This window comes from Phacochoerus africanus, chromosome 7 (assembly GCF_016906955.1).
Source record: "Phacochoerus africanus isolate WHEZ1 chromosome 7, ROS_Pafr_v1, whole genome shotgun sequence".
Classification (NCBI taxonomy): domain Eukaryota; kingdom Metazoa; phylum Chordata; class Mammalia; order Artiodactyla; family Suidae; genus Phacochoerus; species Phacochoerus africanus.
In genome coordinates, this window is record NC_062550.1 from 50,185,568 (window position 1) to 50,198,839 (window position 13,272).

At 38.8% G+C, this 13,272-nt stretch overlaps 1 protein-coding gene across 1 annotated transcript in view; it reads right to left on the bottom strand.

The window, feature by feature from the left end:
• BMAL2 (basic helix-loop-helix ARNT like 2) overlaps window positions 1–13,272 on the bottom strand; it is a 123,172-nt gene that overhangs the window by 40,831 nt on the left and 69,069 nt on the right. Inside the window, exons 5-7 of the mRNA XM_047785752.1 lie at window positions 12,075–12,167; window positions 6,726–6,843; window positions 5,214–5,357 (exon numbers count right to left, since the gene is read on the bottom strand). Coding sequence (XP_047641708.1) covers window positions 5,214–5,357; window positions 6,726–6,843; window positions 12,075–12,167 — 355 coding nt within the window. The remainder of the gene's footprint in view (window positions 1–5,213; window positions 5,358–6,725; window positions 6,844–12,074; window positions 12,168–13,272) is intronic.

Sequence of the window (13,272 nt, forward strand, 5' to 3'; positions counted from 1 at the left end):
CTGTATCCCATAGGTTTTGGAGTGTTGTATCTTCATTGTCATTTGTTTCTAGGTATTTTTTAATTTCCTCTTTGATTTCTTCAGTGATCCATTGGTTGTTTACTAACATGAAGTTTATTCTCCATGTGTTTGTGCTTTTTGCAGATTTTTTCTTGTGGTTGATTTCCAGTCGTATAGCACTGTGGTCAGAAAAGATGCTTGATATGATTTCAATTTTCTTAAAGTTACTGAGACTTGATTTGTAGCCCAGGATGTGATCAATCTTACAGAATGTTCCATGTGCAGTTGAGAAGAATGTGTATTCTGTTGCTTTGGGATGAAATGTTCTATAAATATCTATTAAGTCCATCTGGTTTAATGCATCATTCAGGGCCTGTTTCCTTATTGATTTCCTGTCTGGTTGATCTGCCCCTTGCTATAGGTGGGGTGTTAAAGTCCCCCACTATGATTATGTTATTGTTGATTTCTCATTTTAAGGTTGTTAGCAGTTGCCTTATATATTGTGGTGAACCTATGTTGGGTGTGTAGATATTTACAATTGTTATATCTTCTTCTTGGATTGATCCTTTGATCATTAGGTAGTGACTTTCCTTGTCCCTTAAAGTCTATTTTATCTGACATGAGTATTGCTACTCCAGCTTTCTTTTGATTCCCGTTTGCATGGAATATTTTCTTCCATCCTCTCACTTTTAATTTGTATGTGTCCCTAGAAGTGAAGTGGGACTCTTGAAGACAGCATATATATGGGTCTTGTTTTTGTATGCATTCAGCCAGTCTATGTCTTTTAGTTGGGCGTTTAGTCCATTTACATTTAAGGTGATCATTGATATGTACATTCTTATTGCCGTTTTATTACCTGTTGTGGATTTGCTGTTGTTGCTCTTTTTTCTTCCCTTCTTCTCTTGTTCTCTCCTCTTGTGGTTTGATGACTATCTTTAGTGTTGTATTTGAGTTGACTTTTCTTGTTTGTTTGTGTATCAGTTGTAGATTTCTGGTTTGCAGTTATTCTGAAGTTTTGATATGAGTCTGTATATATATATGAGATTGTTTTAATTTGTTGGTTGCTTAATTGCAAGTTCCTCTCCATCGTCCTGCATCTGTACCCACCTCTTCTCACACTCTCTGATTTGGGTGGCATAATTGTGTGTGGATGATTTTGTATTGTTACTGTATATATACCTTTACTGGTGAGCACTGCCATTTGTGGCATTTTGTTTCTGGTTGTGGCCTTTCCTTTTCTGCCTAGAGAAGTTCCTTTAGTATTTGTTGTAAAGCTGTTTTAGTGTTTCTGAATTCTCTTAGCTTTTGCTTATCTGTAAAGCTTTTGATTTCTCCTTCAAATCTGAATGAAAGCCTTGCTGGGTAAAGTAATCTTGGTTGGAGGTTTTTTCCTTTCATCATGTTAAGCATATCGTGCCACTCCCTTCTGGCCTGCAGAGTTTCTGCTGAAAAATCTGCCAATAACATTGGGGTTCCCTTGTATGTCATTTGTTTCTTTTCCCAGCTGATTCCAAGATTTTCTCTTTGTCTTTAATTTTGGTCAGTTTGATTAATATGTGTCTCGGGGTATTCCTCCTTGGGTTTATTTTATATGGTACTTGTTGCGCTTCCTGGATTTGAGTGAGTGGTTCCTTTCCCATGTTAGGGAAGTTTTCGGCTATTATCTCTTGGAATATTTTTTTCTGTCTCCTTCTCTCTCTCTTCTCCTTTTGGCACCCCTATAATATGGATGTTGGTGCATTTAACATTGTCCCAGAGACCTCTGAGACTCTCTTCATTTGTTTTCAATCTTTTTTCTCTTTTCTGTTCTGCATCAGTGACTTCCACTAGTCTGTCCTCCACCTCGCTTATTCATTCTGCCTCCTGTATTCTGCTGTTGGTTGCTTCTAACGAATTTTTTATTTCAGTTATTGTATTTTGCATCTCTTTGCTTAAGTTTCATATCTTCTATCTCTTTGCTCAGTGTTTCCTGTAAATTATCCATCTTTGCCTCCAGTTTATTTCCAATGTCTTGCATCATTTTCAGCATCAACAGTATCAAGTCTTTTTCCTCGAGGCTGAGAATCTCCTGATCACTTAGGTGTTTTTCTGGTTTTTTTTTTTCTTTCTCCCTTATCTGAGTTATAGTTCCCTATCTTTTCATTTGTATAGGTTTTTTTGCCGTGGTGACCTTTTTAGATAATAGAGTTGTAGCCTCTCCTACTTCTGGTGTCTGCCCTCCTTGTGGCTGAAGTTGGTGCAGGGGTTTGCTGTAGGCTTCTTGATGGGAGGGATTGGTGCCTGCCCACTGGTAGGTGGAGCTGATTCCTATCCCTCTGGTGGGTGGGCCTTTGTCTCTGGGTAAGATTAGAGGTGACTGTGTGCCAGGGGGTTCTTTAGGCAGCCTGTTTATTGATGGATGGGGCTGTGATCCCACCTGGATTGTTGTTTGGCCTGGGGCTTCTCAGGGCTGATGGGTGGGGCCACATTATCCCAAAATGGCCACCTCCAGAGAAATGTACACTGATAAAAATTCCCAAGAACTTTGCTTCCAATGCTCTTCCCCCACAACAAGCCACAGTCACCCACTGTTTTACCAAGAGATCCTCCAAGAACTGCAGTCAGTTCTGACCCAGATTCCTATGGAGACTTTGCTTTGCCCTGGGACCCAGTGCATGCAAAAATCTGCATGTGTCTTTCAAGGATGGGATCTCCATTTCCCCCAGTCCTGTGGAGCTCCTGCACATAAGCCCCACTGGCCTTCAATGCTAGATGCTCCAGGGACTCTTTCTCCCAGTGCCAGATCCCCAGGCATGGGGACTTGATATTGAGCTCAGAACTTTCCATCCTGTAGGTGAGTCTCTGTGATACAATTACTTTCCAGTCCATGGGGCTTCCCACCCAGGAGGTATGAGCTTGTTTATATCACATAATCGCCCCTCCTACCTCTTGATGTGGCCTCCTCTTTGTCTTCTGGAGTAGGATATCTTTTTGAAAGTTTCCAGTCCATTTGGTTAAGATTGCTCAGTATTTGGTTGTGCTTTTGTTGTTTTTAGGAGAGAAGTTGAACTCCTGTCCTTCTGTTCCTGGTTACCATTTTATACACAGTAGTGTGTATAGGTTAATCCCAAACTCCTAATTTACCCCTCCCCCCACACACTTCCCCTTTGGTAACCATAAGTTTGTTTTCTATGCCTGTGGGTCTATTTCTGTTAGTACATAGGTTTATTTGTATTATTTTATTCATAGCCCACATACAAGTGATATCACATAATATTTGTCTTTGTCTGGTTTACTTCACTTAATATGATATTCTCTAATTCCATCCATCTTACTTCAAATGGCATTATTTCATTCTTTTTTATGGCTGCATAATATCCCATATACATACACACACACACACCCCTTCTTTACTCAGTCCTCTGTTGACGAATATTTACATTGCTTCCATGTCCTAGCTATTATAAATAGTGCTGCTATGAACATAGGGAGTGTATGTATCTTTCTGAATAATAATTTTCTCCAGATGTATGCCCAAGAGTGGTATTGCTGGGTCATATGGTAATTCTATTTTTAGTTTTTTAACCTAAACTTTTACTTATTAATGTAAAGGAAAATATCAACAACATCCACATCAAAACTCTACTCAGCTGGCTATTAAACATGTCCCAGCAAACCATTGCCCCTCACCCCTGTGGGCTCATAGATCTGGCCCCAGCTGCCTCCCTTCCTAACACTATCTTCTGCATCTAAGATCCAGTCATACTGATCTTTGTTGAGATCGCCCCAAATACCAAGTTCTTCCTACCTCTAATTCTCAATATTTATCTGTTGGGAATTTCTTCCCATAGATTTCGGCATAGCTGGCTCCTTCTCATCATTCCAGTCTCAGATCAAATTTCCCCTAAGAGAGACTTTCTCTGAGTAAAGTAACTCCTTCCTAGTTCCTGTCCTCATTATCCCATTTTATTGGCCTCACTGCATTGCATCACATTAATTTACAGGTTAATTGGCTTCCTCCTGAGCCCATAATAGGAAGTTCACTAAAGCCATGACTTGTCTGTTTTCAGTGTATCCTTTACATTTGGTACAGTGCCTGGCACACAGTAGGCACTCAGTGAATGATTGTTAACTCACCAAAATCTATTTAATTAGAGACTATTATGTCAGGGAACAATTTCAGGCTAGTTTCTATCACTTTTAAATAATCATAGCCAATATATAGTAAATCTTGTTAGAAACAAGGTTGTGATAGAAGCTGTGGGAAAATGCAAGTGGGGTAGGACTCTCCATCCACAGAACTTCAGCACCAGTCCTGGACACTGCTGCCCAGTGCATCTTTTCTTCCTCTACTCTTCCTTGCTCCTCCTCATGTGCTCCCAGGGAATCCCATACTTGAGAGAAGAGTTTAAAACAGTGATTCACCAAAAGAATAGAAAGATTGAGAATCAAACCTGTGGTCTGCAAGGTTTAGAAGCAAGGTGTAAGATGCTAGACCAGGGGGCAGAGGGTGAGATCAGATCTTACAGAAGTAAAATGGTTCTACTGGACACTAACCATGCACCAAGACAAAGAGATGACTGAAATATATGTATTAAATAAGTCCATTGGAAACGCTTCTCTTCCCAGAAGGAAAGATAAATTAATCCAATAACCTTTTTTTTTTTTTTTTTTTTTTTTTTAGGGCTGCACCTGCAGCATATGGAGGTTCCCAGGCTAGGGGTCTAATCAGAGCTGCAGCTGCTGGCCTACACCACAGCCACAGCAACACAGGATCCAAGCTGCATCTGCAACCTACACCACAGCTCACGGCAACGACGGATCCTTAACCCACTGAGTGAGGCCTCATGCTTCCTAGTCAGATTTGTTTCTGCTGCACCATGAGGGGAACTCCAATCCAATAATCTTTAAAACACTTAACAAAGCTTGATAATGTTAGGCTCTACTCAATTTATAACTTGCATCAAACATCACAGAGGTCTCTGGCCACGTTAAGGTAGTTGTGTTGGCTGCCATGTTTTTCTCTCATATGGATTCTGTTTAGATTAGGTGACTCACTTACAGTTGGATCTACTCAACACAGCATTTATTCACAAGAAAGAGAATTTATTTAAATGCTTTTGGCCTCAATTATTTGCCTTAACCATACAGCCTATTTTTTTGTATAGAAAATATTTAGGACATCCATTTTATAACCATGCCTCGAATTACTTGAAATTTCAAAAGGACTATACCTTTCTTCTTTGAGCTGGATAAGCATTCATGCTCTTCTTTGAAAGAGATTTTACAACTCTTCATTCGACAGAAAAAGGACCGTCTTGAGCCAGAATACACACGACTCCTTTCAGTGTGGAAATTACTGTGTACTTGCAAACCAGCTTTCAGAGTGCAAGGAGGCAAGAGAGTAGGAAGAAAATAAGATTTTCAAAAGATTTTGAAATTATATCCTAACATTTTCTGGTCATCTATTGCACAAGAAATACTTATTGACATAATTCTATAGTAAGCCCCAAAGTAAAACATACCAAAAAAAAGTATTTGTCAAGCAATCACATTCTGATAACTTATAATCACTTGCAATTTATCTTTCTATTTTTCCCCAGAGTGCTGATTGTAAAAATAATATAAATGAAATAAAAATTAAATGAAAAAATCTGAACTAAAATTGTAAACAATGGCATAATGCATTATTATTATTTATATTATAAATAATTATTTGGTAATAAGCATTTTCAGAGAAGATAAGTACTTTTGGAGAAGATAAAGAATATGAATACGTCCCAAGCACAATAATAAAGATTAAGTTATTCATATGGAGTAGACTTCACACATTTAAGAAAGAGAATAGGAGTTCCTGTTGTGGCTTGGAAGGTTAAGAACCCAACTAGGGAGTTCCCGTCGTGGCACAGTGGTTAACGAATCCGACTGGGAACCATGAGGTTGCGGGTTCGGTCCCTGCCCTTGCTCAGTGGGTTAAGGATCTGGCGTTGCCATGAGCTGTGGTGTAGGTTGCAGACGCGGCTCAGATCCCGCGTTGCTGTGGCTCTGGCGTAGTCCGGCGGCTACAGCTCTGATTTGACCCCTAGCCTGGGAACCTCCATATGCCGCGTGAGCAGCCCAAGAAATAGCAAAAAGACAAAAAAAAAAAAAAAAAGAACCCAACTAGAATCCATGAGGATGTGGGTTTGATCCCTGGCCTTGCTCGGGGTATTAAGCATCCAGCATTGCTTCAAGCTGCAGTGTAGGTCTCAGATGTGGCTCGTATCTGGCGTGGCTGTGGCTGTGGCTGCAGCTGCAGCTTTGATTCAGTTCCTAGCCTGGGAACTTCCACATGCTGTGGGTTCGGCCTTAAACAGGCAAAAAAAAAAAAAAAAAGAGAGAGAGAAAGAATACTTATCCCTCAGCATACAGCTAAATAACAAAAAAACACCAATTTTTAATCTCAAATTATACTGTCCTATAAAGATTTTATTAGCATATGAAAAATAGACTATATGATTACTTCTATTTTCCCCAAAGCATCTTCATATGAATATTGGTTCTCATATGTGTGTACAAATAACATGATTTCCCCATATAGTTATATTGTTTTTTTTAAACTGAGGTTGTTGATTATCAAGTTTACTAAATTATTCTCCTCTTATCAAAACCATAATTAGCTAACTTTTCAAAACACCATACAGCTACACTTTTAAGTAAAAACTATATTTACATGAAATGGTAAGAATGCTGAAATGAGTACTTACTTTTAGCATCCATTAACTTCTTTCCTGGGGAAATATCAGAGGAGGAAAGTTGTTCTTTTACTTTGGCAACATCTTTTGGATGTAAGAAGTCAAATAAGCTTTGTCCGGTCAAACTAGCCTGTTTATAAGGTAGACATTCATTTAAAATCAGTATCATGATATTTGTACATCTCCTCATGCAGACATATACTTTTCCTTTTGTTAAAGTTGCTTTTTCTTAAGCTCAGATGTATCGGCTACACTGGGTGATGTTAGCTTAGTCAGTGTTAAAAGCAGAGTGATTCACACAGACCCATAATCAGATTCATACAAACCACATACACGTACCTAATTCTATTAACATCCTTCAATTCACATGTTACTTCTAAGTCATATTATGATTTACTTTAAACTTTACCAATTGTAAAAATGAAGAGATTATAGTATAGCATAATATAGAAGTCACAGAATACCTGTGATTTTATGGTATGACTCAGCAATTTACCATTTACCATACTGTTTACAAAAAAATCACATGGTATTGGCATTTGTTTTTTGGTCAGGATTTAATTATTTTTTGATTGAAGTATAGTTGATGTACAATGTTATATTAGTTGCTGGTGTACAGCAAAGTGATTCAGCTGTGTATATTCTTTTTTATATTCTTTAACATTATTGTTTATTATAGAATATTGAATATGGTTCCTTGTGCTATAGAGTTGGACCTTGTTTATCTATTTTATATGCGGTAGTTTGCACGTGCTAATCCCAAACTCCTAATTTATCCTTCCCTGGCCCCTTTCCCCTTTGGTAACTATAAGTTTGTTTTCTATGTCTGTGAGTCTATTTCTGTTTTGTAAATAAGTTCATTTGTGTCATATTTCAAATCTCACATATAAGTGATATCATGTGGTATTTGTCTTTTTCTGACTTCAGTTAGTATGATAATCTCTAGGTTCATCGATGTTGCTGGTAAATGGCATTAGTTCTTTTTGTGGCTGAGTAATAGTCCATTGTGTATGTATACACGTCTTTTTCTTCTTTTTTTCTTTTTGGCCACGTCCACAGAATGCAGACATTTCTGGGCCAGGGATCAAACCTGAGCCACAGCAATGACCCAAGCCACTGCAGTGACAATATGGATCCTTAACCTGCTGCCCCACAAGAAAACTCCTGTATAAATACCACATCTTCTTTATCCATTTATCTGTTGATAAATTTAGGTTGCTTTCATGTCTTGGCTTTTGTAAATAGTCCTGCTATGAAACTGAGGGGCATGTTTCTTTTTGCATTAGTGTTTTCTCTGGATATATGTCCAGAAGTGGGATTACTAGACGATATGGCAGCTGCAGTTTGTTTTTTTAAGGAACCTCCATACTGTTCTCCACACTGACTACACCAATTTGCATTCCCACCAACAGTGTATGGAGGGTTCCTTTTTTGCCATACCCTCTCCAGCATTTGTTATTGGTAGACTTTTTAATGATAACCATTCTGACCAGTGTGAGGTGGAAATTTATTGTAGTTTTTGCTTTTTCTTTTTTTGCTTTTTAGGGCTGCACTCATGGCATATGGAGGTTTCCAGGCTAGGGGTCTGATTGAAGCTACAGCTGCTGGCCTATGCCACAGCCACAACAATGCAGGGTCCGAGCCACATCTGCAACCTACACCACAGCTCATGGCAACACCAAATCCTTAACCCACTGAGCAAGGCCAGGGATCAAACCTGCAACCTCATGGTTCCTAGTCAGATTTGTTTCTGCTGTGCCATGATGAGAACTCCTGTAGTTTTTCTTTTCCTTATCTTTCTTATTTGGCTGCCCCGCAGCATGTGGAGTTCCTGGGCCAGGAAATCAGATCTGAGCCACAGGTGCAACCTATGCCACAGCTGCAGCAATGCCAGCCACTAGGGATTGAACCTGCATTGCTAATTCCATTGCACCACAGTGGGAACTCCCCTTATAGTAGTTTTGATTTGCATTTCTCTGATAATTAGTTATGGTGAGCATCTTTTCATGTGCCTGTTGGTCATCTGTATGTCTTCTTTGGAGAAATGTCTATTCAGGTCTTCTGCCCATTTTTCAATTGGGTTGTTTGTTGTTTTGTTGTTGAGTTGTATGAACTATTTGAATATTTTAGAAATTAAGCCCTTGCATATCATTTGCAAACATATTCTCCAAATCCAATAGGTTGTCTTTTTGTTTATGATTTCCTTTGCTATGCAAAGCTGATAAGTTTGATTATGTCCTATTCATTTATTTTTGCTCTTATTTCTATTGCCTTGGGAGACTGACCTAGGAAAACATTGGTACACTTTATGTCGAAGAATGTTTTCTCTATGTTCTCTACTAGGAGTTTTATGGTGTCATGTCTTAAATTTAAGTCTTTAGGCCATTTTGCTCATTTTTGTGTATAGTTCTAACTTCACTGATTTACATGCAGCTGTCCAACTTTCCTAACACCATTTGCTAAAGAGATTGTGTTTTCTCCAGTGTATAATCTGCCTCCTTTGTTAAAGATTAATTACCATAGGTGTGTGGGTTTATTCCTGGGCTCTCTATTTTGTTCCATTGATCCATATTTCTGTTTCTGTGCCAATACCATGATGTTTTGATAAGCGTAGGTTTGTAGTATTGTCTGCAGTCTGGAAGGCTTATGCCTCCACCTTTGTTCTTTTTCCTCAGGATTGCTTTGGCAATTCTGGGCCTTTTATGGTTCCTTATAAATTTTAGGATTTTTTGGTTCTAGTTCTGTGAAAAATGTCATGGCTAATTTGATGGGGATTGCATTATATCTGTTGATTTCATTGGGTACCATGGCTATTTTTTTTTTTTTTTTTTTAGGACCACACCTTTGGCATATGGAGTTTCCCAGGCTAGGGGCTTGAATTGGAGCTACAGCTGCTAGCCTATGCCACAGCCACAGCAACACCAGGTCCAAGACACATCTGTGACCTACACCACAGCTGCTGAAATCCCAGATTCTTAACACACTGAGCTAGACCAGGGATCAAACCCACAACCTCATAGACACTAGTCACTATCCAGACTAAGCCACAGTGGGAACTCCAGTATGGCCATTTTAACAACAGAAATTCTTCCAATCCAAGAGCCTGGGATATCCTTCCATCTCTTTGAATCATCTTCAGCTTTCCTTATCAATGTCTTATAGTTCTTAGGATATGTTTTTCATCTCTTTGGTCAGGTTCATTCCTAAATATTTTATTTTTTAAATGTGATTTTTTTTTGTCATTTTTTTTTAGGGCCGCACATGCGGCATGTGGAGGTTCCCAGGCTAGGGGTCCAATCAGAGCTGTTGCTGCAGGCCTATGCCACAGCCACAGCAACTAGGGATCCGAGCCACATCTGCAACCTACACCACAGCTCATGGCAATGCTGGATCCTTAACCCACTGAGCGAGGCCAGGGACTGAACCCACAACCTCATGGTTCCTAGTCGGATTCATTTCCTCTGCACCATGACGGGAACTCCTAAATGTGATTTTAAAACATTTTTTGTTTGTTTTACTTTTTCTTCTGATACTTCATTGTTAGTGTAAAGAAATGAAATAGATTCTGTACATTAATCTTTTATCCTGCTACATTGCTCAATTCATTTATTAGTTTAAATAGTTTTTATATGGAGTCTTTGGTGTTTTCTATATATAGTATCATGTCATCTGCATATAATGACAATTTTGCCTCTTCCCTTCCAATTTGGATACCTTATATTTCCTTTTCTTATCTGATTGCTGTGGCTAGGACTTCCAATACCATGTAGAATAGAAGTTCACCACACTATTCATTCAAAATCAAACCTGGGCCACCTCCCACTTGGCATTCCACTCCTTCCCAAATGCAGAGCCTTCCTTTGCCCATGACTTTGCTTGGCTTGCATGGTCTCATCACCTGGATTTCATTACCCCTTCTCTATAAACTCGGTTCCCTAGCCAATCCAGCCACTGGTCATTTACTCCCTAAATTCCAAGATTCCATCTCCCAATATGTCTTCCTCCCCTTCTCTGCTCATCATAAAGCCTAGCAGACATTCTATTTCACATGTGAAACCTTCCTAACCCACAGTGATCACCTCTCTTCTAAACTCCATTCTTACTCAAATAGACAGTCTTATAGCAGGTAGAACAAATGGACAAGCTGGTCCAAGTAGCATCAAGTGCTTGGCTGTTAGATATCTCAGACTAAAAAAAGAAAAAAAAAAAAACCCTAGCAGTCTGATTTATACATCAGTCTATTGTGTGACTGGCTAATAAAAGTCTATGCCCAGAATTCTGCTTTAGAGCAAATCACTTTTCTGAATCTGAAAACCTGAGGACAAGACTGTACCATGAGGAGGTCTCAAAGTCCTCCTGAGCAGTCAGTGAGTCTCTTGAATAGTCTCTGAAATGCAAAGTCAGTGTCCAGTGGGTCTGGACTCCATGTCACTAATTTGGAACTTAATAGTTACCCTGAACTGTCAAGTTTCTTGGTGTGTGTGTGTATGTGGGTAATGTTCTCTATCTCAGATTAGAAGATAGAATAATAAAGTCTTGCCCTGCTTTCATGTTCCCAGCTATAACCAACTGCATGATTCATTTGGTTTCCATTCCTTCTGTAGGTAGGCTCATAACATCTTTTTCTGTTATTTAACTCATTATCTATGACTGTCTTCTGTCCCTCCAAATTTTCAAGTTTTGGGGGGAATATAGGCTGAGATTAACAGGAATTATTTAAGACTAAAGCTGTGAGCTATCTTGGTTTTACAGTAATTATTATATCATTTATATATTTATTATATATTTATCATACTTTAATTATTTTATTTCTATTTTAAAGGAGAGTACAGGTGCTAGCTTATTCATTCTGTTGGTTTCAGGGCTATAGTTTCTGAGTAACTAGTTTAAGTTAAATATTGTTCAGTAATGAGGAGGCAAATCAATCACACTGCTATTTAAATAGAAGATGTATTCCAGAGTCCGTTGCCAGAGCCTAGATCAAAAGCTGTTTTACAATCCGTATAACTTAATAAATAATAACACTGTCTCTTGGAGGAAACACAGAATGGTGACTAATATTTTTCAGATACTCAAATATGATGGCTCATTTAGTGCTTACATCCTGGGAGACAGGTATAATCATAATTTCCATTTTACACAGGCGGAAGCTGAGGTTCACAACAATGAAATAACCTGCTGCAGGAAGTAAACACTCCTGTCAGTAACTCTTCACACACATCTTCCCATGTCTCTTGGAGTTCTAACTTAGCAGAACCTAATCCCACAGCCTAATGGGAGGAAAGAATTCAGAAAAAGAGCTTCAAGATACGTATTTTTATAAAAAAAACATAGTATGAAAAAATCCTCAGTTTTGGATACCTGATCATAGTTAAGTATTTTGGAGACTGATTTAGAAATGAAGATGATTTTTCCTCTTTCACATCCAACAACAAATAGGAAGCCTTCTGCAGTCTAGGATTTAAAAATACAAAGTGAATATTTAAAAAGATCCTCTGTCTCTTATTATGCACACATTCAGATTTGGAGGAAATTATTGTAGCAATAACACTAATAGAGTGGTCATAAGAGCTAGTAAAATTATGTTCTCAATAGGTAAAAAGATTGATAACATCAAATCAACTCCCCAGTCTAAATTAATGTTTCTCACATGGGAAGTTCAGGCATGGAATTGTTGAGATATTTCATAATGTAAAAATTACCTATACTTGTACAGAAACTCTGTTAAATGTCAAAACACATCAATAGTAGTTGTCAATGGATGTGATGAAATGGAAGGTCTGTGCAGATTTGGATGAAGAGAGTATCAGGAATATTATATTTGAAAGCAGCTGTTCAAATAAAAAGTGGGCTTTTTTAAAAAGTAAAAGAAAAGTGGACAAATGTATATCAAAAATCTTTCTATTTAATCACATATGGTGTAAAGCCTAGTAGTTACAGCACAAGATCAAGATACATGTTACCTCCCGGGGCAGGATAAGCCAATGATATGGTCACATTTTCCAAGTCAAATAAACCTCTAGACCAGTGACTCTGAAGCCCATGCATACAAAATGATGAGGACAGAAATGTCGAAGCATCAACTTACAGCCCATTAAGTAGGCAGTGGCTGGCTCATTTGCAGAGAATAGGATCCTGAAGTAATATAGTACAAGGTAGATGGTTTTGAAGGAGGGGGACAGAGCCTCTCGTGTGGGAGGGAGTCCATCAGTCAGTGTAAGGAGCTTTGCCTTAAGGGCAGGTATACTAGGAGTTCCTGTTGTGGCTCAACGGTAACAAATCCAACTAGTATCCATGAGGACATGGGTTTGATCCCTGGCCTCACTCAATAGATTAAGGATCTGGTGTTGCCGTGAGCTGTGGCGTAGGTTGCAGACACACCTCCGATCTGGTGTTGCTATAGCAGTGGTGTAGGCTGGCAGCTACAGCTCTGATTTTCGACCCCTAGCCTGGGAACTGGTAAATTCCATATGCTGCAGGTATGGCCCTAAAAAGATTAAAAAAAAAAAAAAAGTCAAGCTATACTGTCTACTTTGGCAAGTGCCTGTTCTCCACTTCT